At 42.0% G+C, this 23,686-nt stretch overlaps 1 protein-coding gene across 1 annotated transcript; it reads left to right on the plus strand.

Moving 5' to 3' along the window:
- Positions 1–805: 805 nt before the first annotated feature.
- LOC104471791 (cytosolic phospholipase A2 epsilon-like) lies at positions 806–23,303 on the plus strand. The gene is made up of 18 exons (XM_010087272.1): positions 806–863; positions 4,457–4,593; positions 5,071–5,202; positions 6,235–6,275; positions 7,176–7,218; positions 8,037–8,094; positions 8,525–8,695; positions 10,814–10,859; positions 11,916–12,063; positions 12,946–13,082; positions 13,991–14,213; positions 15,343–15,457; positions 16,121–16,258; positions 17,560–17,667; positions 19,193–19,384; positions 20,283–20,449; positions 21,765–21,951; positions 23,095–23,303. Exons 1-18 carry the CDS (start codon positions 836–838, stop codon positions 23,301–23,303), a joined length of 2,280 nt encoding a protein of 759 aa, XP_010085574.1. The 5' UTR covers positions 806–835.
- Positions 23,304–23,686: the final 383 nt, after the last annotated feature.

The following is a 23,686-nucleotide window of genomic DNA, read 5'->3' on the forward strand; positions in this document are numbered from 1 at the left end:
ACCAAAGGAAGTTAAGCACTTTCAATCTTAAGGGTTTTTTGGAGGGTAGCACTCTATTTTTCTCCAAAGGCAACCCATACCTAATTCCCTAGCCCCTAAATCCTCTGGAAACAATTCTCAGCTATTGGTTTATCTCATAGTTGTGATTTACAAAAGCTCAGATCATTGTTACTGTTTTTGCCCTACGATTGTAAAGGGAAAAAAGCGAAATTGATGTTTTTGAAGCAGAAGGCAAAAATACCTCTGTGAGAGTGGTACTTTGGGTTTGTCCCGTGAGAGTCAGTGACAACAGACGTTCTCCACAGCACTTTTAATTGCAATGCAACCTCATGGGTGGTTGCTAACGGCATTGCCGGTAACTTTGAGTAAAACTGGCGGTATTTTGACACCACCACCATGGTGCTCACCAGTGCCTTTACTCCATTCAAGAGACTTAAGGTAGCTATGTTGTAGAGCTAAACTCTGCAATTTCAGAGAAAGGGGTTTTGCAAGTTTCTCACGGACAGTAACAGCTGACAGGGATTTAACCCTTTCTTTCCTGCTATGATGAGCAATCCAGACTCTCAGAGTAACACAGCAAAAGGACAGTGAAATGTATAAAATGTTAAAACAACACTTCTTTAATAGAAGAAGCTTATGTTGCAGATTTTCATCTACAGAACAGTGAGATGGTTGACACAATTTTTACCAACTGTATTACTGTTTTGAAGTACTTGGTTAGTTTGCACATTTGATACTTTTTCCCACTGAAGGCTTATTTGTATTCTTTTTTTGTACTATTCTTCTCCAGATAGAATCCTCTCCCTGCTACCTGCTGACTGTAAGGATCATCCGTATGAGAAATCTCCAGCGAGTGGACACCTGTAAGTATTGCCATTCTTAGTGGTATCTCAGGGAACAGGCAGCAAGTTTTCTTTCATAATTGTATAGCAACCTTTTCCACGTGTTCCCGAACTAACCCAGTGTTTATGTAAACTAATTGTTATAAACCAGGTCAGTCCTTGTTGCTTGCTGCTGTTTCATTAAATGTTACTCCTGTGCTTTCCGGTTGGTTTTAGGACTTGAATGTGTTTTTGGGTATAAGTACTTTATCGCAAAGAAAGGAGAGTTTCTGACACAGGTAGAGGAAAAGGACTGCATCCTGCGCTTTCAAAATCAAGGGGTAGTTTTGCCATTTAGCTGTAGCACCTTGGGAACTGTGGCTGGGAGGAGCAAACTTTTCCATTCCTCCCAGTCTTGGTTCTGACACAGATGAAATGAACAAGAAAAAACTTTCTAAAATCATTACCACCAAGTTAATGGCATTATTAATTACCTTGGAAACTACTGCCAAAAAAAGCTACTGACTGAGAGCGGGATGCTTTGTCCCTTCTGATCGTGCAGCAGCCTTGAGGTTGTGCAAGCGTGTGAGTCACATGGCAGGAAAGCGAGTGAGCAGGGAAGGAAAACAGCACTGTTCAGTTAAAGGACGTGGACTATCCACACATGCAGTGAGCAGAAGTATTTCAGACAAAGAAGGTCTTCCCCGTGTGACAGCCCTCAGTGAGGAATACACTAGCCATATCTTCAGTCGTCGGGTTGCACTCTGCAGCTGTACCTCCCTCCTGGTCCATGGCTTTGGCACACACGTCATGATGCAACAGCACAGAAAGGTTTCATCAGGTGCTCATCTCAGATCTTCTCCATGTCAGGTGGCAAGACAAAATCACAAATAACTAGGTTGTAGGAAGAGATTGTGCAAACAGAAATGAAGCAACGTTTTGCATTAAATACACAGCTGACTAGTTTGCCTGCATCTACTCATGTAATTAAGGATTGTTTCATATGCTTTGTATCTCAAAATCCAGTTAAGATACAAGAATGATGAATCACATCAGTAGATCAGAGTACTTTGCCAGCCAAACAGCCGACAGTCATTGATCTCCCATGATAAACCAGAAGTCATGCAGTAGTCATCCAGAATTACTTTTAAAACATTTAAAAATCAATATAATTACTTCTGGGATCTCCAAACATATTTGGATACCTATTTTTACAGTTTCAAATAAATAATCAAAGCATAATAATTTTCCAGATTTAAAAAAAAAAAAAAAAAAAAAAACACTTGCACAGAATGAAATTGATGCTCTGGGGGGGGTATACTCTGTAGGTCCACTCCAAAAGCCTCTGGCACTTGAGGAAATTGAGTAACAAAAGGTACCCACTCTGATGACAGATCTGAAACAGCTTGTACATCCGGGGGACTAAACAGGCTACAGGCCTTCAGAGTGGAAGGGAAATTATTGAGGAGAACATGGAAGCTGGCTGTACAAAAAGGAATAGGAGGGAGAAGGTGAACAAAGAGTCATTTCTCACTGTTTCTCACAATGTGAGAGTAAAGGAGCACCCAATAAAGTTATCAAACAGGAAGCTTGAAACAAATAAAACCAACATATGAGTAAACTGTGGAACTCATTGTCACGGAAATGTATGGATGCTAAAATATACCTGTTCAAAAATAACTTATTCATGAAGCAAAAGTCTAGCAAGGGTTATTTAACACAGTATTCCCAATGCAAACTCTGGTTTGGGAGATCCCCACCGTGGCACTGCCTGAATGATGGAGGGTGTCTCAGGTGCAGTACCAAACTAGAATTAGCTTGTTTCTTCTGCTCTGTAGCAAGATGTAAACGAGCTATTGCCTGGCAGTGAAAAGATTAAGAATTTCTATTTTAAGATGAAAAAGCCTTATTGTTTTAGTTCTGTCTCATCCTTGGAAAAAAGATAAACTCTTCCAGATCAGACTTTCCCAAAATGCCCAGTCCAAGACAGACACACCTCCTGGAAACGTATAGACTGGATGCTGGAATTTGACAAGTAGAAGGCAATTAAAAACGATGTCTTAAGACAGAAGGAGAGCAGCCTTAAATCACTCTGTCTGTAAGTGAAATAAAGGCAAGCAACTCCTTTTCAAGGAAAAGGCGCAGACGAGAGACTTTGTTCCTGCTTCAGAGAGATGCTCATGTGCCTAAGCAAGGCAAAATGTGTAAGGCAGCCAGACTGGGTCACCCTTACTGGGGAGACATTCAGTATGAGCAGCCAATGATTTCAATTTTAGCAGTGAGTCTCCTGGCAGGCTGCTGTGACATGCATCATCTGTGTGCTGCAGTGTCTCCGCATGTTCATTAACGAGGCTCTTGATGCTGTTTATTGTTTATCTGTACCCACGGCAATGGTAAAGTCCCAGGTATGTCTCCCAGACTTTAATGCAAAGTGGGCATGAGTATAAGGAGAGCAGAAAGCAAAGGGATATAATATGCAACCAAATTGTCTAAAGTGAAAAAGACATCCCTGGGAATCATGATTCTCAGAGTTGTCAGTCTGCAAAGCCTGTTGTGCCATCTCTGGAGGGGAAACAGATGCTACTGGGGTAATTTCTGTTTTTTACATGTGTGGGTTTGAACGCAGAGCAGGAAGGCAGCCCGTAGCAGCCCTTCTCCTTCCCTTTGGGGTTTTGTTCCTTAAGAAAAGGAAAAGAAAGGAGGAAACCTGAATGTTGTAGGTGAGATTTCCACTCAGCTAACACAGGAAGAAAGCACAGGGAAGGAGGCCAAGAGAAAAGAGTGGTGGGAAGGTAGAAGTGAGTTAAAGCAGAAGTTAAGACTCTGGACAAGGACAGTTAAATTTCTGTCAGAATCTAATTTGCCTTTTTTTTTTTTTTTTTTTCTAATCCACAGAAGGTGGAAAAGAGCAGGAGAGGGAGAGGGTTAGGGCCTGCTGAATATTTTCTGAACATTTTTTTTTTCCATCAGAGAAATATTGGTTTAAGGAAAAATTTGCCAGAATTAAAAATGTTTTTTCATTTTTGCATTATTACACTAAAAAGTAGAAAAACAATAATTAAGGTGTCAGATTGTCTATCACAATGCATCCTGTGATTTCTCAAGCAGTTCTGAATTTCTGTTCTTCATTCTGACTTGGACAAAAAGGCAGCAAGCTTTTTTTAACAAATACGCTTTCAACAACATAAAACGCAGCCTCCACCCAGTTTGAGACAGAGGCAATGACTGTAGGGCGACAACTGCCAAAATCTGGTGGCGAAGGAAAGCGAAGACAAGAAAAAGTTCCTGTTGCAGTCAGGCGAGTTTTTGCCTTTCCTCAGAAGTAGATGTGCAAGCTCTGTTCCCCTGGCCTACCTGCAGAGTCCTTACCTGCTGCCGAAGGGTCCTCTCCATATATTGCTGCCATCTCTTGTCTCTCTCAAAAGTCTCCTCAAAGGACATTCTCAGAGTTAGTGACCTTTTGTATTAGGTGATATCTTGAAAAGCTTTACAACACAGCTGGCACATCTGCCTTTAAATAACCCATATTTGCTGTTGGTACCACGCAGTAACCTTTCCAGTGTCGTGCAGCACCACTGGCTTTGCCCCATTGGCGACTGTTTGTTCTCTTTCCCTTTTTCCTTTTCCCTGCCCAGTGACCCAGGCGGATTGCTACGTGTCGCTGTGGCTGCCAACTGCCACACGGGAAAGGTCCCGCACTAAAACTGTGAGAAACTCCAACAACCCGGTGTGGAATGAAACCTTCTACTTCAGGATCCAAAGTCAGGTCAAGGTAAGGAGTCAAGGTTGTCTACTGGTGTATGGTGGGTCCTACCTATCTCCTGAACTGCCCCCAGGGATTGTTTAAGAGATGGCACGTGATAAGGGACTGTTCAAATTGTTTAGCAGAAGAGATGACTGAGTTCCTGTGCCTGTTCGATGAAGCTCTTTAGGGGAGCCAGAAACAGAGCTCGGTTTTGAGGTTTTAGGGAAACTAGATGCTCACGTGGATCAGTGCTAGACAGATACAGAATTTGGGAGCTAACTAGGCTGTCGTATAGGTATCGCCAATGTATTACTCGTGTTACCGCAATTAAACTGAACTAAGGAAGAATGAATATTGGATTTACAGTATGTTTTTCCAAAGGGGGATGGTACTTAATTTTGCAGCTTTTCTTCTCAAACACATTTCCAACACTCCTCCTTCCCTGGAGCTAATGATGTCCAGACTGTAGAAACTATAAAAGAAAGCCTTCTCCCTCTTTTCCAGAATGTACTGGAGCTGACAGTGTATGATGAGGATTTTGCTACTCCAGATGATCATCTCCTCTGTGCGCTCTTTGATGTTGCCAAACTTCCAATTGAAAGAACAGTGATCCTGTATTTTAAGCCTAGTCCACAGGTGAGAGAAAAAAATAAAGCAACTAAGAAACCAGAGGAGAGTTGTACAACACTTCCAAAATCTTAGGCTGAGCTTTCCGAATCTGCCAGGAATGATTTATCCCAATAATAGGTACATGAATTGCTGTTCAAAATATAAACGCAAAAAATGTGGTAAAAAATCTGGATTTGAGAGCCTGAGCCCCTCCTCACAGTATTTTTGTGAATTATTAAAGAACATATGACTGAAACCATATGGTGTAAGGGAGGGATCCAACCATGAGCTATCTCTGACCAACACCAAGGCTGCACAGCTGTTGCAGGGTAAATAATCTGTAATATTTTTTCCATGTAATTCATAGGCACTACCCCATGACCCTTCGATTATATCTACTTTCATCCCTTTTTGGAGCTCTGAATGACTGATTTACTCTGCTTCTCAGTTTCCTATGTATAAAACGGGAAAAAGAGTCTTGATTCCCTTTGAGACTGATGGATGAGATCCGTGAAGTATCTCACACGCAACTTCTTGCTACCAGGGGCAGATTGCTTCTGGTACCCAAACTAGGTCACTCACAACTAGCTCATACATATCAAAACTGCCTTACGGGGGGTTGCATAACTGTAACTCTGAATCACTCAATAATACCAGTCTCTGTTTATTATGTTAAAGTGATGGGTGGAAAGTATCCTTAACTTCCAAGCTAATAGCAAGGACGGCAAGTCATGGCAGGACAGCGGCAGGAATAGTTGGGAGGAAAAGGCAGGATTCAGAAGACAAAGCGAGTTGCAAATTGTCTTTCCGGCACAGCTTCACACTAAGAGATAAAAGCACAGGTTGTTTCGATGAGACCTTGAAGAAGGAAGGAGGTGAGGAAGGAATCACTAAGCTATCTGGTTTGAAATGTTGTTTCAGACCTTCCAGTGTGAAATGTTTATCACAGGCTCTACGCTGCCACTAATTACTTCGATGTTGCATACCAGGGACCTGTATTTAGACAAGGAAGAAGGCATTATGTAGCCACTTCATTTTATTTCTTGTTCTTGCTTTCAGGCCAAGGAGGAGCTAGAGGTTGAATTCAAATTGGAGGCTGCGTAAGTGAAATACAGGTTATGTAAAAAATGCAAAAATAAGTAAATGCTAAAACAAATAAACAGCATTAGAAGTCATACTTTTGGGATTTCTGTAAAAAAGTGGCAGAATTCTCTTACATCGTTACTGCAGTTTCAGACACTCGGCTGATCCCTCCAGTCAGCTTGTTCTGTAGTTTAGTTACTTTCAGAGACGCACCTCCGAGCATTGTCTCTTCTATCCACAATGTCAGATTTGGCTACTTGGGGACATTTCAGGAGACTTTCTGGCTCTGTGTGCATGCGGCTGTGTGTGCACATATGTCTATCAATCTTTCCATGCCTGTTTCAGCTCATGCATTGTACAGACTTCTCATGTTGAACCATACTGGTTAAGTTTACAGTGTATCTCTGGCTCCTTCGATTTTCCCTTGCAGCACTGTTTTGGTCCTAGAAATTCTGTTTTCTTTCTGCCCAACACAATGACAATGTGTCGGAAGCTCTAGTGCAGGTACCCACTGCCCTGTGCCCCATTGATTGTATTTGCATACCAGTAAATACATAGAACTGGGCTTCTCAACAGGGATATACTGGTGTGTTAGCAGGTTACCACTGAAACACATGTACTTTACATGTTATAGTGAGGAGAAGAATTTGACTGCCTAACTGTAGATTCCATTTTAGATGACCATGAGATTGCATTGCAAAAAAGTAACCGTGACACACATCACTTAGCTTTGGTACAGATGCAAGCCCCCTCAGAGCAGTGCTGACAAGCAAGGATGGAAAGGAGCGTGTTACATACCTGCTGGGGTCCCTCTGGTGGTTCTTCTTCTAAGTGGGGAAAAAGGGTAACACCCTGGGCAAGGATGAGTAAGCATTTTTTGGATCTAAAAAACCAATGTTTTTAATTTTGTTTCCCAGTTCTGGTCCTCATGAAGTCATTGCTACCAATGGAGTCGTGGTGGTATGTGTCTTTTTCCCAATAAATTTTCAATGATTGTTTTCTTAATATGAAGGGGAAAGGAGAGCGGGAGTTAGAGAAGCCAGCAGGCCTGTTCTTTCTCTTTCCTCCCTCTTTCCTATTTAGATACTCTGAGAATGGGATATTTTCTTGCCCTGTTCATTGGTGATATCCCATTATTACCTATTTGTCCTATATTTTGACATACCACACACAGAGCTTTCCTCTTGTATCAGTATTCTGTCAAAACATTTACTGCTTTCTATCAAAGCAGTGGTAAAAAGACTGTGAAGCCCCTTGCTGATAACTTACCCATCCCTTTCCTCCCCTGGGAGATGAGCCATGCCTGGTGGGTAAGGTCAGTACTAAGTATTGACCTATCCTAATTACATTATGTGAAAGAAGAGTGAGTTCCCAAAAAAACTCAAAACCACAAAATGTTAATAACAATGTTTCTTCAGAAAACAATTTCTACTAATGACTCTTCATCTCCCAGCAGCATATCTTTCATTTATTTTTTCCCAGTTTAACTCTCTGTATCTATGCTACTATCCTGAAAATGCTCCTGATTTTCTTCCTTTGTACATTCCTCTTACTGTGCCCAATCATATGTCACTGTCACTGGAAGATGTCCTACAACTCCCTCAAAAGCTTTTCCTTTTTCTTAGTCAGTGGCTACTGGGCAAAAGCCCAGAAACACCAGGGAACTAGGCACCTCAGGTAACTAGACATGTCCAAAAGCTGAGTGATTCACAACTCCCCGTAACAAGGTTGGGATGTGGTGGTCTTTCTCACAGATTACTCTTCTCTGTCCTTTACAGTGTCGTGAACTTTGTTGCTTGGAAGTTGAGGTGGCAGAGAAGATGCAGCAAAAATCAAGTAAGGTTATTGCTTTATCTGTTTACCAATAACTGCATGATTACTGATGAGAGGATGCCCCTTTCATATAATGTCCTAGTGTAATAAATAGTATTTACAGTGTTCAGTGCAGTTAACATCAGGTAAACACATTAGGTTGTTGTAGACCTTAATGACTGCATCTCATACTCCATTAGGTATATGTAAATCACGTCTGTTAGACCTGTGTTAAAGTTGAAATCCCAGTTCTGTATAGCAACAAGAACATTTAGAGTCCCCTCCCTACCAAAAAGAAATTCTCTTTGCTCCTTTCTCTTCACTGCCAGTGCTCCCTTCAGAGCACTTTCCAGTAGACAAAGCCGTGGTCTAAACTCCAGCTCTGCTACCTGCATCCCACTTTCAGTCAAGCCAGCACAATTTTCTGGTTAAATCATTTGTTTTCCTTTTTTAGAGAAAGAGCTTTCCCTCACTGTGAAGGGCTCCTTTGAGGGGACACAGGATATCACGCTGGGCCCCGACGGAGTGGCCAGCCCGTCGGGTCCCACCAAGTTCCACTACATCAAGTATGCGGAGCCGACGCTGGACGTCATGTTGCCAAAGAAGAGACGTTATCACCCTGTATGTTGGAAGTGACCTTAACGATGAACTGACCATGAGTGCCTCTCTAGAAAGTGGGAGGAGGGGGAAAGGGGAAACCCACCACTGTTTTTGTCCTAAAGCGTGTTGTTTTCCCAGTGGACCTGTAAGTACAGTACAGAGACGGGCTCCCCCGTGGTGATGCTGAATTCACTGCCCATGGGAAGGAAAACAACCATTGCAGAGGTGAGCATCACTTCCAGCTCTTAGGGATAACAGGTTATTCAAGCAGAAAACATTCCCCACAATATTGTCCTGGATGGCTGCTAAGAGGGTCAGAAATGTTCCGGTTTTTTTCTTAGACCTTGAACAAACAGGACCTTTGTGTCTCCAGCTGTTTTCTCCACAGAAGCAGCTTGTCCCTCCATTAGTCTCCATTATATGTGCCAGTGGTGGATATAGAGACCAACAAGGATGCTAGAAAAGATGATGATTCCTTCAGTACATCTCTCCCTGCTACCCAAAGTCTTGCTGACCCCTCCTTTGCTTAGGGTCCAAGCTGAAAGTTGCTCCTTGGACACAAGCTAGGAAAAAGTCACTAAACCTGCTCTTAGTAAAACATGTGCTTCAAATGGTAATACATTAAAATATATTGAAAATATTAGAAATAATGTATGAATTTTAAAGAATGTAATGAGAATATTGCTTAAAATAGATGTATATGCTGTATGACTTGGAATGAAATTAATAGAAGAAAAGGATCCTTAATATTAAAAAAAAAAGTGTTTCTGCTAAGAAATATTTACAGATGCGCAGATTATTAGGGACAATCTTGTCCAAATTTCAATTGTTACGTTGTGAAGAAGTAGGAGAGCATCAGATTTCAGGGCCATTAGAACATCTTCTCAGAGCAGAGCACTTTTTGTCAGTTAATGTGAAGGTTGCAATATGATTTTTAAGACAAGATGAAGTCTTGGTAGAAGCAAATGCAGACTTGCAGTCTCCTCACTGTGAGACTGTGGCCAGGATGTCAAAGATCTGCTGTGTATTAGAGCATAAAGAATGGGAAAGGTACGAAAGATGGTATTTTAGGATGCTGCAAAAAGCTTGTGAATAACATGGGTCTCAGGAACCTCTTATTCCACGATTGTTAATGGTTTCTGCAGCCTGGAAACATTTGGGATCTGTGGGTAGGGATGTTCCACTAAGGATAAGTGAATGCTTTTGGAAAAATATGCCAAGATCTCAGACGCTTAACTTCGTGATTGCTAGACCTTGCTGGGGTCTAAATCCATCTCTGACCCCAAGACAGAAAGGGGAAAAAGAAATTTTAAAATTAAAATTAAAAAATTATGGTACATTCTTGTTTTCCAGGAGAAAAGATTTGACTTGAATGTGACAGCACAAAGCTGGTAAGAGATCTTTTGATATTGTTCTAGCCACATGGAAAGGACATCAGCAGGCATTCTCAGTCTGAAAACTAGAATGGGCTTTTAATAAAACACAAGCACAGTATATTATACATAATTAGCCTTGGGAAGATACGGCTTTAATAAACAAATATTGATAAGCATATACTTATTTTATCATCACCCCTTCCTTTCTGACCACAGAATATTATTTTTGATTAATGTCAGTCTCTGAAATTCCCAAAAAGAACAAAGCTGGCTAAACAACCAGAATGGATGGGAGTAAACATTAAACTTGATTAGAAAGTACAAACATTTTTTTCCTTAACTGTCAATATTCAGTAGCAATAAGCTTTGTGTTCTGTTAAGTCCAGTTATACTGCATATTGAATAGAAACTCGGGTAGACAATGCAGCTAGTGATTTGACATCTGTAGACATGCTCATTAATACTCATCACTAAACATGGAGATGTTTCATGTTATCCGTAACCACATGTAACACACAGAACTGGGCAAACTGACCTTTTTTTTGTGTGTGTGCCTGACTAGGAAACAAAAGGGAAAAATAACTTAATTTTGAATTCAAACAGAATTCTTTATCATTCATTTCAGAGAGGCAAGTGACCAATGACAACAGGAAAACCAGTGTTATTCCAGAACAGGAAAAAATGTGACCATTTATTTATTTTACATTCAGAGAACTTTAAAGCAGTTTGTTTATATCTTGATTTACAACGGAAACCGACTTTTGCAGCTCCACTCAACTCAGTTCCCTTTGTGTATCTTCATTTACAAACACAGTTGTCATCATTTGGCTGATATTATCCAAATCTGATGGTGGAGAAATCTCGTACATAAATTTCATTTCTAGTTTCATTGAAATTACAGACTCGGAAGAAGAGAGTTCTGTCATGGAAAGCAAAAGCAAAACCCTGCTGTTTTATAATGCCTGGCCAGGGTGTCCACAGGTAGCTCTGGCCTGAAGACGCCACGCCAGGTCTCTTGCCCACTGAAGTCTTGTAGGTGCTAGGGAAGGGAGAGCAGGAGGGAGATTAGTGAGCAGAAGAGTATGGATGTCCAGGAAAATAAGCTGCAACAGTGGAGTTTTAAGGAATGACTTACTGAATTTCAAAATTGACGCAAATGTAATCTTCCTCTGAAGAGTATCATGCTTTGCAACTTTTGAGTCAAGGTTGACGTGAAATGCAGCTGCCAGTGTTGACCCATGAGACAGCTTGTGCAGGTGCAGACAGATCAGAGCAGTGGGGGTGAAATCATGCCCCACCAAATTCAGTGACCCATCTCCATCCCTTCAGGGGTTGGATGTCACCACTCCAGCAGGCAGTGTGACATGGCCACCTGTGCCCCGCAGGCGGGTGGCTGGGTTTCCTCCCCAGCGATGGTCACCGCTAGAGGGGGTTGTGTTCCCACACGAGTTGCTCAAAATGGGACATTCCCTTCAGGTTGGAAATGCCAACAGTTGAAAACCGGGATTTATTTTAGATTTAGAATGAGAAAATATCCCATGAAATGGGAATCAACACTCCCACTTTGGAATATTTGCACAGATTTTTCTGAACTTGTAATTATTTTAGTTTTAGACTATTAATGTAAATATTTTGTTTCATTTGTAGATACTATACATTGTTTCTTCATCAATTAGTAACAATGGGGCATAATGCTACTGGTTAAGCTTACTAATTGAAATAAGTTTTCTTACTTTAAAAAATAACTGGAATATTCTCTCTTGCTCTTGTCATATTGCATCACCCTGTTTGAAAGGAAGGGTACTGTAGATTGAATTTTATCGAGGTCTTAAGATTAATATGTAAAATATGTGCCTGTTTTTATTTTAGTAATTGTTCGTGCCACCAAGACCTGGACATGCGCTTTGGGTTTAACTTATGTTCGGAGGAGATGGCTTTCCTGGGGAAAAGAAAGAAATATGTAGCAAGTGCCCTAAAAAATGTTTTTCACCTACAACAGGATCTTCAGGATTGTGAAGTACGTGTATGTTGGGGGGGTAGATCTTGAATTTCTAGTGCCTTTATGTACTCTTCTAGATGAGCAGTCAGCAAAATGGGCCACGTGCATCTGTGGTGTGGGTACCAGCTTGTCTTAAATACATTTGCTTCTTCTCTCAAGGTTTGTTATTGCAAGAAACTCTAGTTGCAGTAGTTGCATCCTTCATGACTGTCAATCTGGAATCTGTCAGATCTGAGGTGTGTTCATCCCTGCTATCCTATGTTATAACTGGCTTGGTTCAGAAATACTGCCTGCATACTAAATACATTACATAGCAAAGATTTCTTCCCTTGTTCAAATGTCGTCATTTTGTGAGAGTTTAGGATAAACATCTCTGAGTGCTTCTTACAATATCTTCCCTTCCTTGCAGTTCTGAAATTCCTTAAAATAAATATAGTTTATTTGAAAGTAAGTTCATGATACTGAAGGAAAATAGCATTGATGAGGGCAGCTTAACAACACTGGCTGTGAACTGACTGTATTTCTTCATGGATTTGGCATGTGGATGTTAAAACACTAGTACTAGATGTCTGCAATAAGAAAAAAAGTGTCAAAGGAATAGGAAATGTATAGAAAAAACATTGTTGCCTCCACAGAAGGATTTCTTCTTGTTCATCCCTGCCCCTACTTGCCCTAGAGATGGGTAAGAGCCCAAGTTTGGTTTAATGTCTGAACCTGTGTTTATCCAAAGGGAAGCAGCAGTTGCAGTCCTTGCTTGGTTTTGGAGCCTTTCCTTCTGAAAAGGGACCCAGGCTCTGGGATCAGGACCTGGGCTGGGTGTGGTGGCCAGACCCTGCTGAAGTCTGGGATGGCATGTTGAATGCTGTTGGTCTGAATGTCCCTCCCTCCTCTGCCCAACAGGTCCCAGTTGTGGCTATCATCACGACAGGCGGAGGGCTGAAGTCAATGACAGGACTCTATGGCAGTCTCATGGGACTCAAGAAATTAAATCTCCTGGACTGTGTGACATACATCAGTGGGCTGTCCGGCACCACATGGTAAGCCAGCTCGGGCAGGAGGCTTGGCCAGGCCTTTTGAGGGTGATGCTGCTGCAGAGAGGAGCTTCTGAAATCAGACAAGATCAGGAGATATTCTACAAGCATTGTAGAAACAAGCTACTTCTCAGTAATGGGCCATTAAATATTAGCTTGATCTGATGCACCGATTGTTCATTAGCCATTTTTTACTGTGCAACATATATATGACAATTACACTTGTCAAAATGCCTTCTAAGTGACTAGTTACTGTGGATGTAAGACTGCCCATAGCATCATGCCTTGTCCTCTCTCCACTATGTCCCAGTTGTTGTTGCTCCCAGTAGCTTCTGAGACTGGCTCTGTTTTCTGACTGGTTACGCAGAGTAAACTGCAGGACAGTGCACACTTACCCCTCCAAGCTGTCAGTTTGGGAGAGGACTGAGTTCCCCTGGGCAGCGTTACTGCTCACAGGACCTGCCCAACATCTGATGGTTCCACACAGGGAAGGTTGGCGAAATAGAGGATGGTGTTAAAATAAATCATAGTGATACCATAAGATTAACACTAAGTGATGCAAAACCAAGAGACAGCAGCTAGTGCAAAGCAAATTCATTATAATTTTCTGACTAATTTGTGCTTCAAAAAGGTACCTATGTTCACACCTAGCAATTCTATCCCTTAAGCTGCTGCCAGTTCTGTTTAAAAAAAAATATCAAAAACATAAAAAACACCCTTAACCTTCAAGCCCATCTTTAAAACAGTCATAGGAACTCTGGAGTGTTCATTCTGCTGGATGGAGCAGCAATACCAGAGTATCTATGAGCAGAAGTGAATCCCTAAATGTAAATCTCTGTCCTCAAAGGCAGGACATTTCAAGTCTTTTTTTTTTGCTGTTTTTCATTTTTGCTGTCTATATTACCTTTCTCCAGGACCATGGCCAACTTATACAGAGATGCCTACTGGTCCCAGAAGGACCTAGACTGGCATATTGGTGAAGCCCAGAAACATGCAACCAAGTGCAAGATGGGCTGTTTCTCCATGGATCGCATGAAGTACTACAACAAGCAACTTTGTCAGCGGAAAGAAGAGGGATACAGGACATCATTTATAGATCTTTGGGGGCTCATGATTGAGTACTTACTGAATGATGGGGTATGATGTATATTCCATTTCTTAGAGAAACTTGTATTTTTCTCTAGTGAATGGAGAGGAGACTAGCCCATCATTTCAGAGAACACATCTCAAAGCAGAGTGGAGTTCTCCATGTCAACAAACTCTCAGATTTTTTTTATTTCTTTAATAGTCTATCTAGGGAAAAATGCATACTGTATGTTAATAAATTAGGTCATAGATGTAGCCTTTTGAACTCTGGCTGGTATCTAAACAGAAGTGGAGGCAATCTCAGGCAGCCTGCCTAAGATGCAGATTACTCATGCAAAACAAGCTCAAGATGAGAAGCAGAGTAATCTCAACAGTGTGAAAACTATCCGAAGCAAGCACGAAACAGCTAGGGTCCTTGGTGATTTGCATCCTCTGGCAGGTAGCTTGATCTGCAGGTACACTGGAGGCAAGCGCACATTTTACTTTTGCTGAGAAAGACTGCTCAAGCAGTAGCTGGTTTAAGTGATATTGATTTTTACAAGCAATAACAAATTTGCTTTGCTATTATCTGAAGTGGTTTCTACCCCTAGAGTATAGCAGTCCGCTCCCTCTTCTCTCCAGCTGGAGCACAGTTCAAGGATGTGTGCTTTGGCACTTGGGAAGTGGGAAGGGACAAGTGGTTGAAGATTCAAGAGGAGTGTGCTCCAGTGGGGGCTGAAATGCTGCAGTCATTCAGCCTTTCATTTGGTTTTATTTATTTCTTTTTCTATAAGTACACATATAGAGTATTACATATATGTAAACACAAAATAAATACATAGAGAGAGGAACACTACATATTAAACAAATGTATAAACTGAACAGCTGCCTCTCTTTTAATCTCAGCTAGATGAGGTCCCCCTCACAATCTGGTATAAGCTGAACAGCTGCCTCTCTTTTAAACTCAGCTAGATGAGGTCCCCCTCACAATCTATCCATGCATCTCTCCCTTTTAGCAATGCTGACTATTGCTATGTAACCATTAACATCTCCCTAATCTGGTCTTAAATTTGTCAGGAGTTCATGAGATTTTTTTTTTTTTACAAACCTCTTCATGAATGAGAATATGTTTTTCCAGAAAAGAAGCTGCCAAATTTTTATTTCCATCTCTTCTCACATAACTGTTTTTCTTCAAAACCAGAAAGACCCCCACAAACTTTCAGAGCAGCAAGAAGCCCTGTGTGATGGCCAGAACCCACTGCCCATCTATGTGTCGGTCTGCGTCCGGGACAACTACAGCACCAATGATTTCAAAGGTAAGAATTATGTTTCACATCCTATGGGGCTACAACTGGCAACTGAATTCCTGTGGTTTGCTCTTCTCTGCTTTGTAGCACTTGGAGTAAACAGCCCTGGTGTATTAGTTCTTCTTTTTGAAGAAATAACCATCACCTCCATGCCTTATAATTTTGATACAAGAGCTTTTTGAGATCAGCGTATCACTGTCTAGACATATGCAATCAAAAGCCCGTCAGGCCATTTTTGAAATATTATCTGATATACCTAGAATAAGAAGCATTGGAATTGTCTGAAAATTAAATATTGGTTTTTGTCTGTGACCAGTTAGAGTTTCAATATGAAGAAAGAACACATACTTATGATAAAGGTTGGGAAAGCATCCAACCTACTTCCAACTGAATCTTTGGCTTTGCTCATTGTTTTGGTTATTTTTTATTCCACGGAGAGAAGAGATGGAGGAGGAGAAGAGGTGGAAAAGAAATTCAGATTAAATTTTTATGGTTGAGGTGAAAAAACAAACCACTTCTGAATGAAAAGGAAGTTATGGTCCATAAGTCATTTATAAGCAAGGCAGCATAGCAAACAGAGGTCAGCCCGGTTCATGCCCTCACTGCCCCACTCTCCACACCCAACAGAGAGCCTGGGAGCCTGCTAAGTGTCCTCTTGTTGCTGTATTGCAGAGTGGGTGGAGTTCACACCCTATGAGGTGGGACTGCTGAAGTACGGCGCCTTCGTTCGCACAGAGCACTTCGGAAGCGAGTTCTTCATGGGACGCTTGTTAAAAAAGGTCCCCGAATCCCGGATCTGCTACCTTCAAGGTGATGTATCATGTTGTCCTGGCACAGAGGCACTTCAGAGTGGTGCAATGTCATTAACCAGAGCGTGGGTATTTCATGTCTAACACACTGAACACTACTATGATATAGACTGCCAGGAAATGGGAGCGTGTGGTAGTTTGTAGTAGCAGGAAAAAAATCCCACATCTTTTTTCAGCTTCTTGTCACTGTCTCTGTATGCACAAAGCTTTTAACATAGTGTCTCATAGATGGGATAGATAGAGCTCCTTAATTCACTGTAAGAGATGTGTTCCCACTTTTTTGGTTATCCTTATGATTCCTCTCTGACTGCACTCCAATTTATGAAAATTTTGACACTGCAGGAAATCTGCATCTGTGCTTCCACCATGAGGTTTAACTTCAACCCCATGTAGAGAATCCCATCTACTAAAATTCAGGCTGCCCAGGACAAAAAGTGAGATCAGACCAAAGGGTGTCTGAACCTCTCAAGCCTGTGCCTGACTTATACTTTGATGGGTTGTGTGTAAGAATAATAATATCCCTTTACTGAGGAGTCAGAATCACCTGGAAGTGAACACAGAGCTGTGCAAGTCCAGTTTCAGTCACCTCTTTTCGTACTTGTGCTGCTTAGAAGCTCCTTGGTTTCAGTAAAGGTGCTGTGATATTAAATAGTCCATAATCCCAAGGAATATCTTTAAAGTACTGCCTCTCAGGCTGGTTCTTTTTACCTGGCCCACTGCTGGGAAGTTCTTTTTCTATATAGTGTGAATGCTGTGTTGGTTTGTGTGTCCCACTGAAAATTAGGGAGTCCATTTGTGGTAGATGGAGAATAGAAATTTAAATTTACAATGGCAGGTGAAATGGTGGCATTGTGTTTTGTCACTAAAGCCACCACAGGGGCTCTCCTGGATGGAGAAAAGAGTGCACAGTGGAGCGGGAACCCGCTCGCTGTGTCTGTGAGCCTTCATGTGCTGTGGTGTGAGATATTATCTTATAAACCGAACGGCTGAACAACCAGTTCACCCCTCTGCATTACCTGGGCTCTTGTCTTGTTTCTTGAGTGACTGCTTTTTCTCCTTCGCTTTTCTCCCATTCTCCTGTCTCTTTACTGTGCGGCAGAGCCACGCAGTAGCTTAGGTGCAGAGCTGATGGCAGTGTGACCTGAGCCAATGCCATAGAAAGTTAAGAGGAATTTAACAGCCCAGAAGTTTAGAAATATTTGAATTAAGCCCATTCAAAAATTAATCCAAGATATCAAAAGAGAAGGAAAAAGGCAGTTTCTTGTTAAAATGTGTCCTTTTGTTCTCTGATTCCATTTACAGGTATGTGGAGCAGTATATTTTCTGTGAACCTATTACAAATATGGGGACTGTCCCACAGTTCAGAGGACTTCTGGAAGAGATGGACACAAGACAGAATAGAAGAAGTCGGTAAGAAATTATTAAGCCTTTCATTTATGGTCACTTAGTCTTCTGGATGCCTTTTGGCATCATCCTGCCAACTACGTTGAAGCCAGCGTCACAGGATCCTCTTAAGAGACGGTGACTTCCCCTCCCACTGTGAAGAGTAAGAGGAAGAGGCTAATCAGGGAAATGCTGCTGTAATTATTGGACTTACTAAAACCCGACAGGTTAAAAGGCTCTGTCCATATGAGAAAGCTTTAGAAAGGTCCCACATTTCTCAGGAATTGTTTTGGCATTGCCCGTTCTCACTCACCCATACAGAATCAAGAACCATTGGCAGAGAATGAAGTAATTTTTACTGCCTGTGCAGACAATAAACCTGAATATCAATTGGCTAATCAATATTTCCTGGGTTTTATTTTATTACTCAGTGCAGTAATTGCTGCATTGGATTCATCCTGGCACAAAGATAAATGAAGCCCAGTGGGTATTTTCTGAAGCAATACAGAAACCATGGTTTTATTGCTAAACCATTTAATATGATAGTAACTATAATTACAGACATCCTGAAAATAAATACATCTGTGTAATCATGGAAACCACCAAGTCTCTCCTGCTGCACCATCAGCTACTCTGTCCGGCAAAGCAGGTTGTGATTTCGATAAAACCACACCTTGTGCCATTTCCACTTTTCACCCACGTACTCTGCCATGTAGTCACCCTGAAAACTACCTGTAGTTTCTAAATATGAGTGTATGCCCTAGGTTTTCCGGGGATGCTCTCATTCTACTGATTAAGCATGCGTTCATGTAGCCATGGGTGATTATCAGGTAGAAGCTGTCACTGTTGCAACAGACCCCGTGGTGCAATTCCCCCTGTTGTCCATCTGACTGAGTAGGAGCATATGCTTCAGCCCCATTTTCTCCATGCTTGGCAGTGTAGTGATAGGACAAGGGGTAACGGTTATAAGCTGAAAGAGGGTAGATTTAGACTAGACATTAGGAAGAAATTTTTCACTGTGAGGGTGGTGAGGCAGTGGCCCAGGTTGCCCAGAGAAGCTGTGGATGCCCCATCCCTGGAGGGGTTCAAGGCCAGGCTGGATGAGGCTTTGAGGAACCTGGGCTAGTGGGAGGTGTCCCTGCCCATGGCAGGGGGGTTGGAACTAGATGATCTTTAAGGTCCCTTCCAACCCAAACTATTCTGTGATTCTATGCTTGCCTCTGTTTCGTTACATCTTCCTGTGAGGATAATTAACTTTCTTTCTGACTGGACATTCTCTGAATTGCTTAGTTCCCTAAGGGTGTCCGCTTTCCAGGATTAAAGATTGCTTCTGATGAACTACCTTCAGGCCAAAGCTTAAGACCATCAGCAGAGCTTTGTCCACCAGCCACTCCTTCAGAATATTTTTTTTGCGTTTAGTGAATTGTCCCAGAACAATCCCTGAGATCTTCCTTTTTGCGTTTAGTGAATTGTCCCAGAACAATCCCTGAGATCTCCCACACCCTGGGACAACCAGAAACAACAGTTCACCAGTTTTTCTCCCCTCCTCTAGATGAAGAGCCAGTGTTGCCCACACGACCCCATGAGCTGAGGACTCGCATGTACACCCCTCCTGGCCCCCTGGCCAGCTTCCTTCGGGGAGCATTGACTGACCGCTTCTCTGTCGCCCAGCACCACAACTTCCTGAAGGGCTACCAGCTGCATAACAACTACATGGAGAACGAGCACTTCTGTCGTTGGAAAGGTAACAGGGACTCATATTTCACAGGCATCATTTTCAGGTGGTTTCGGAGTGGGGAATTTAGGAAAGAACCCTGCCAGGGTTGGCAGGGGAAAAAAAATCTCCTGAAAGAACATTTATTTTCTGAAGGCAGAGAAGAGGCTAAAACTTCAGTGTTGTCAGGTGTTTAAGACTGTTTTTAAATATAAGCATGTGTTTACATGCTTTAGGTAAGATCTCTCTTGTCCAGACTGAGAGGGTAGGCTTGCAGTGGGCAGAACTGAATTTAAAGTAGCAAAGAGCAGAGTGACCATGGGAGAAAGCTGAATTTGGCAGGACTGTGCCTCTAACTTCAGATGCAACTGGAATATCCCAGAAAATATGACCTAAGAGAGAAAGCTGGAAGGAATGGGGGTCTGTAGTCCAAAGAAAACTGGGCTGATGGGAGGTGTAAATCCAAACGTAAAAAGGGACAGGAATATTTCATTCTCCAAATCAATGACGGATAAAAGGGGAAACAATGATTGCAATGAAGCAAGGGAGATAGAGGTGAAGTAATGGGAGGTATAAATCCAAATGTAAAAAGGGACAGGAATATTTCATTTCCAAATCAATGACGGATAAAAGGGGAAACAATGATTGCAATGAAGCAAGGGAGATAGAGGTGAAGTATTAGAAATAGCTTACTGGCACTAAGAAGTATGACAAGTTACTGGAATTGATTGCTTAAAATCTCAACATGGAAGATTTTTCAAAACAGGAATTGAAGTTATATTTTGCTGTCCCTCCCACCCCTATTTGACAATCTGGTAGTTTGGCAGTTAAATTAAACCAGGCCTCTGGGATGGTCAGTTCCACCTTGCATTACTTTTGCCAGTCAAAATGCCTACATTTCTTATTCTAAGAAATATTTTCCTTTTAGACACTGTATTAGACTCACGTCCCAACCAGCTGGTGCAAAATTCTGATCAGCTGGGCATGATAGATGCTGGATTTTTCATCAATACCAGCAGTCCACCACTTTTAAGGCCACAGAGGGAAGTGGATGTCATCATATATTTAAGTTATACTACTGGATCACACACGTCGGTGAGGAGCATCTTGTTACCCTATATTGTTTCTCCTTTTGCTTGTAGATGTCTAGCCTGTAGCACCTGCAACTGTTAGTTATTTCAGCTGTTCAGTTTCGGACTACTGCATTCTCCTATGCTTTTCTCTGTAGTAATTCATATTGTTCATATTTCTTCCTGCCACTCCTGGAATCTCTCCTGCTGGTTTATGAACATGCTGTATTTTTCCAGAGGACACCACCACAGTCTCTTCCAGAATGGTGGGAAAAGCCTCTTCTGCTTTATGCCCAATCGAGCAGATTCCAGACCCTGCACAGGAATCTGCATAAAGATGAGGAAGCGGTTTCTCCTGACTTAAGTTAGAATATAAGAGAGGGGCTAAGTGGACAGTCAGGGCAGATCACTTCTGGGCTGACAAATAAGATGCTATTAGGAAAATTCAACGACAAGCATCCTCCTGCAGAAACTCCGGTTAATTAGCTGTCTATAAGGCCTTGCCAGAAAGAAGTTTGAGTCTTTATATCTCAGAGACTCAGTTTGGTTAGAAACCCACTATAAAGCATCTTGGCCTGCTTAAGTGGAATTATTTTTTGTGAATGAGAACAGCTGTGCTACTGTTAATAAGCTATATGATGCATGAGACATACATGTAATGAAGTTTCATATCAGCCTCATACACTGTCTAGATTAATTTTATGAAGAAAGGCTGCTGCAGTTTTAAGCACTTTGGTAGAAACTGATTCCTATTTGATAGAGTCCACTATTAGATGTTGCAGAGTAAATAACACAGCACATAGTAGAACATGACATTGTATTAAACATTTCAGGGAAAAGGTACAATATGGCCTAGTACTTCAGACTTCTCAGCAAAATACCAGTCTCAGTTAACATTGTGCCACAATGCCTGCACAGGCAGGGACGTAGTTGCCTATTCAAACTTAACTTTCTTATCTCCTGGCTTCCAAGCGTGTAATAAGCTACCTTAAACATTTTCTTGCTGTGGTTTTCTTTTTTAATAATTCTGTACAATATATTAAACACAGGCTCTTTAATTTACTAAAACTACACACTTTACCCTAAACTTCTGCAAATCACGTCCATTTTTTAAAAGGCAGTGTCCTACATGAGTTTTCTGAAGTTGTGTTTACAGTTTGTGATTAGTAATCTGGTTACTATGTGTGGAATTATGTGTAGATAAGATAGGAACCCACCTTGATAAGAAGGAACCCACCCTACGGATCTGAGTCACTAAACCTTAACACTAGATAACAATTTGGGGACTTTAAGACAGCCAAGTTGAATTCCAATGCTGACCATTTTTTTAATACTTCCAGACTCTAGATAAGGCATACAAATACTACTCGGAGCAGAAAATCCCATTCCCCAAAATTTCTTTGACTGATGAAGATAAGAAAAATCTGAAGGAATGCTACCTCTTCCAAGATTCAGATGTGCCAGGATGTCCCATCGTGATTTTTCTTCCCCTTGTGAATGATACCTTCCGAGAGTACAAAGCACCTGGTAAGTTACAAGCAGTGGCAAAGCATTAATCAAAAGACAGCACTACCTACTTCCCTGACACAGACAGAGCCTTTTTCTCGGCTACGGGATATCTTTGTTGGCTGGGTTCATGGGGTAGCACTTTAGCGAATTAAACCTGTTACCCCCATCCCTGCCAAAGCTGGTGTGTTCATTCATGTTATCTCTGTGGTCCTAAGAGGACAGACAGCCTTTCTCTTCTGAATGGTGTTTACCTTCATTTCTCTCCCATTTGTAAAATAAAGCGTTAGCTAATTGCGAAAGTTTTTTCCTGGGAAAAGTGTAGCTCACACTGATTACTTTCCCCTACATATATTGTCTGTTGTTCAAGGATTTCATTCTACACTTGAGGAGGTATAGCATCATGCATGAATGGTGAGGGAGCAAGAACCTGGCTTTCAGGCCAAACGGCAATGTCAAGATCAATCCTTTTTGTACAGCACCAGCCCAGGGGTCCCTTTGCTCACTGGGCTGTGGTTGGGGGCTGCCATTCTTTTTCTGCCCTGGCCACCTGCTTCATATTCCTCTCCTTTACTGCCAGTTACTAGGGTGCATTTGCTTTGCTCCTTGGTAGTGGGAATGTAAAGTCCAAAGTTCTGCTTCTGCAGAATTTGGGAGACACAAGCAATGCAAAGCTAGAGATGGATCCTGATGGCAAGCCCTCTGGGACTGCAGTTGGGATTGCAGGAACTTTACGTTTCCATATTTTTCTATTACTCCTTTCTCACTTAAACGCTATTCTGTTACTAGCAACTCCACTCCCTCAGCTGGGGTTCGTAGAGGGCCTAGCTGCTCAGATAAGACCTGCAGTGCACTGGCTGTGCACATCGGAGTGCCCTTTCAGGCTGAGGTCCTTGACTAATACATGGCTTTAATGAGCTAGCTGTTCATGAGTAAGTTGTAGATGACGATTACAAGGCCGTCCCTCACTTCTCCCTTCTCATCACTTCAGGCACAAGATGTTCTCTTAACTAGGAGTGGCGATGCACAACCTGCCTCATTGTCTGATTTACACCTTGTGATTTCTCACCTGGAGGAAAGTCCCTCTCTCTGGGCTGCTGTGGACAGCTTGTCCCTGACTGAGGCAAATGCTGTGTCACTGCAGTAACTTCTCTTTCTCTCCAGGTGTCAAGCGCTGTTGCTCGGAGATGGAGGAAGGACAACTTGACTTGACCAGTCGCTGTTCCCCCTACTGCATGTTCGCAGTCAGGTACACGGACGAGAATTACCGCCGGCTGCTGAAACTCAGCGAATACAACATCCTGAACAACTCGCAAATGATCATGCAAGCCTTGCAGATAGCCATGCAAAGGAGAAGGCAAAAAATGTGCTGATCATCCATCCAGCCACCCCTGTCTTCTCCGAGGAGTTTTTCATGCTCTAGAACACAGAAGGGACATAGCTTTCTTGAACACTGGCCATTCTGCACTGCAGAAAAAACTATCCCAGGTGGCTCAGGGGTTTGTTGGTTTTTTTTTCCATTCTCAAGAAGTGGCCTCTACAGGCAGAGATATTGTCAGGGAAATTTTTACACGTGCTTCATTTCCTAAATTAAGGTTGTCTGTAGAACACTCTTTACCTAAAATCCTTGTTAGATTTTTTAAATAGTGTTATTTTAAGCCTAACTTGTTAAAATGCATGACATAGAGGAAAATCACTATTTCCCGCCGTGGTGCTACAGTCATACAACCCAGCTAACACCGCTACCGGCCATAAA

This window comes from Pterocles gutturalis, unplaced genomic scaffold (assembly GCF_000699245.1).
Source record: "Pterocles gutturalis isolate BGI_N339 unplaced genomic scaffold, ASM69924v1 scaffold876, whole genome shotgun sequence".
Taxonomy (NCBI): Eukaryota; Metazoa; Chordata; class Aves; order Pterocliformes; family Pteroclidae; genus Pterocles; species Pterocles gutturalis.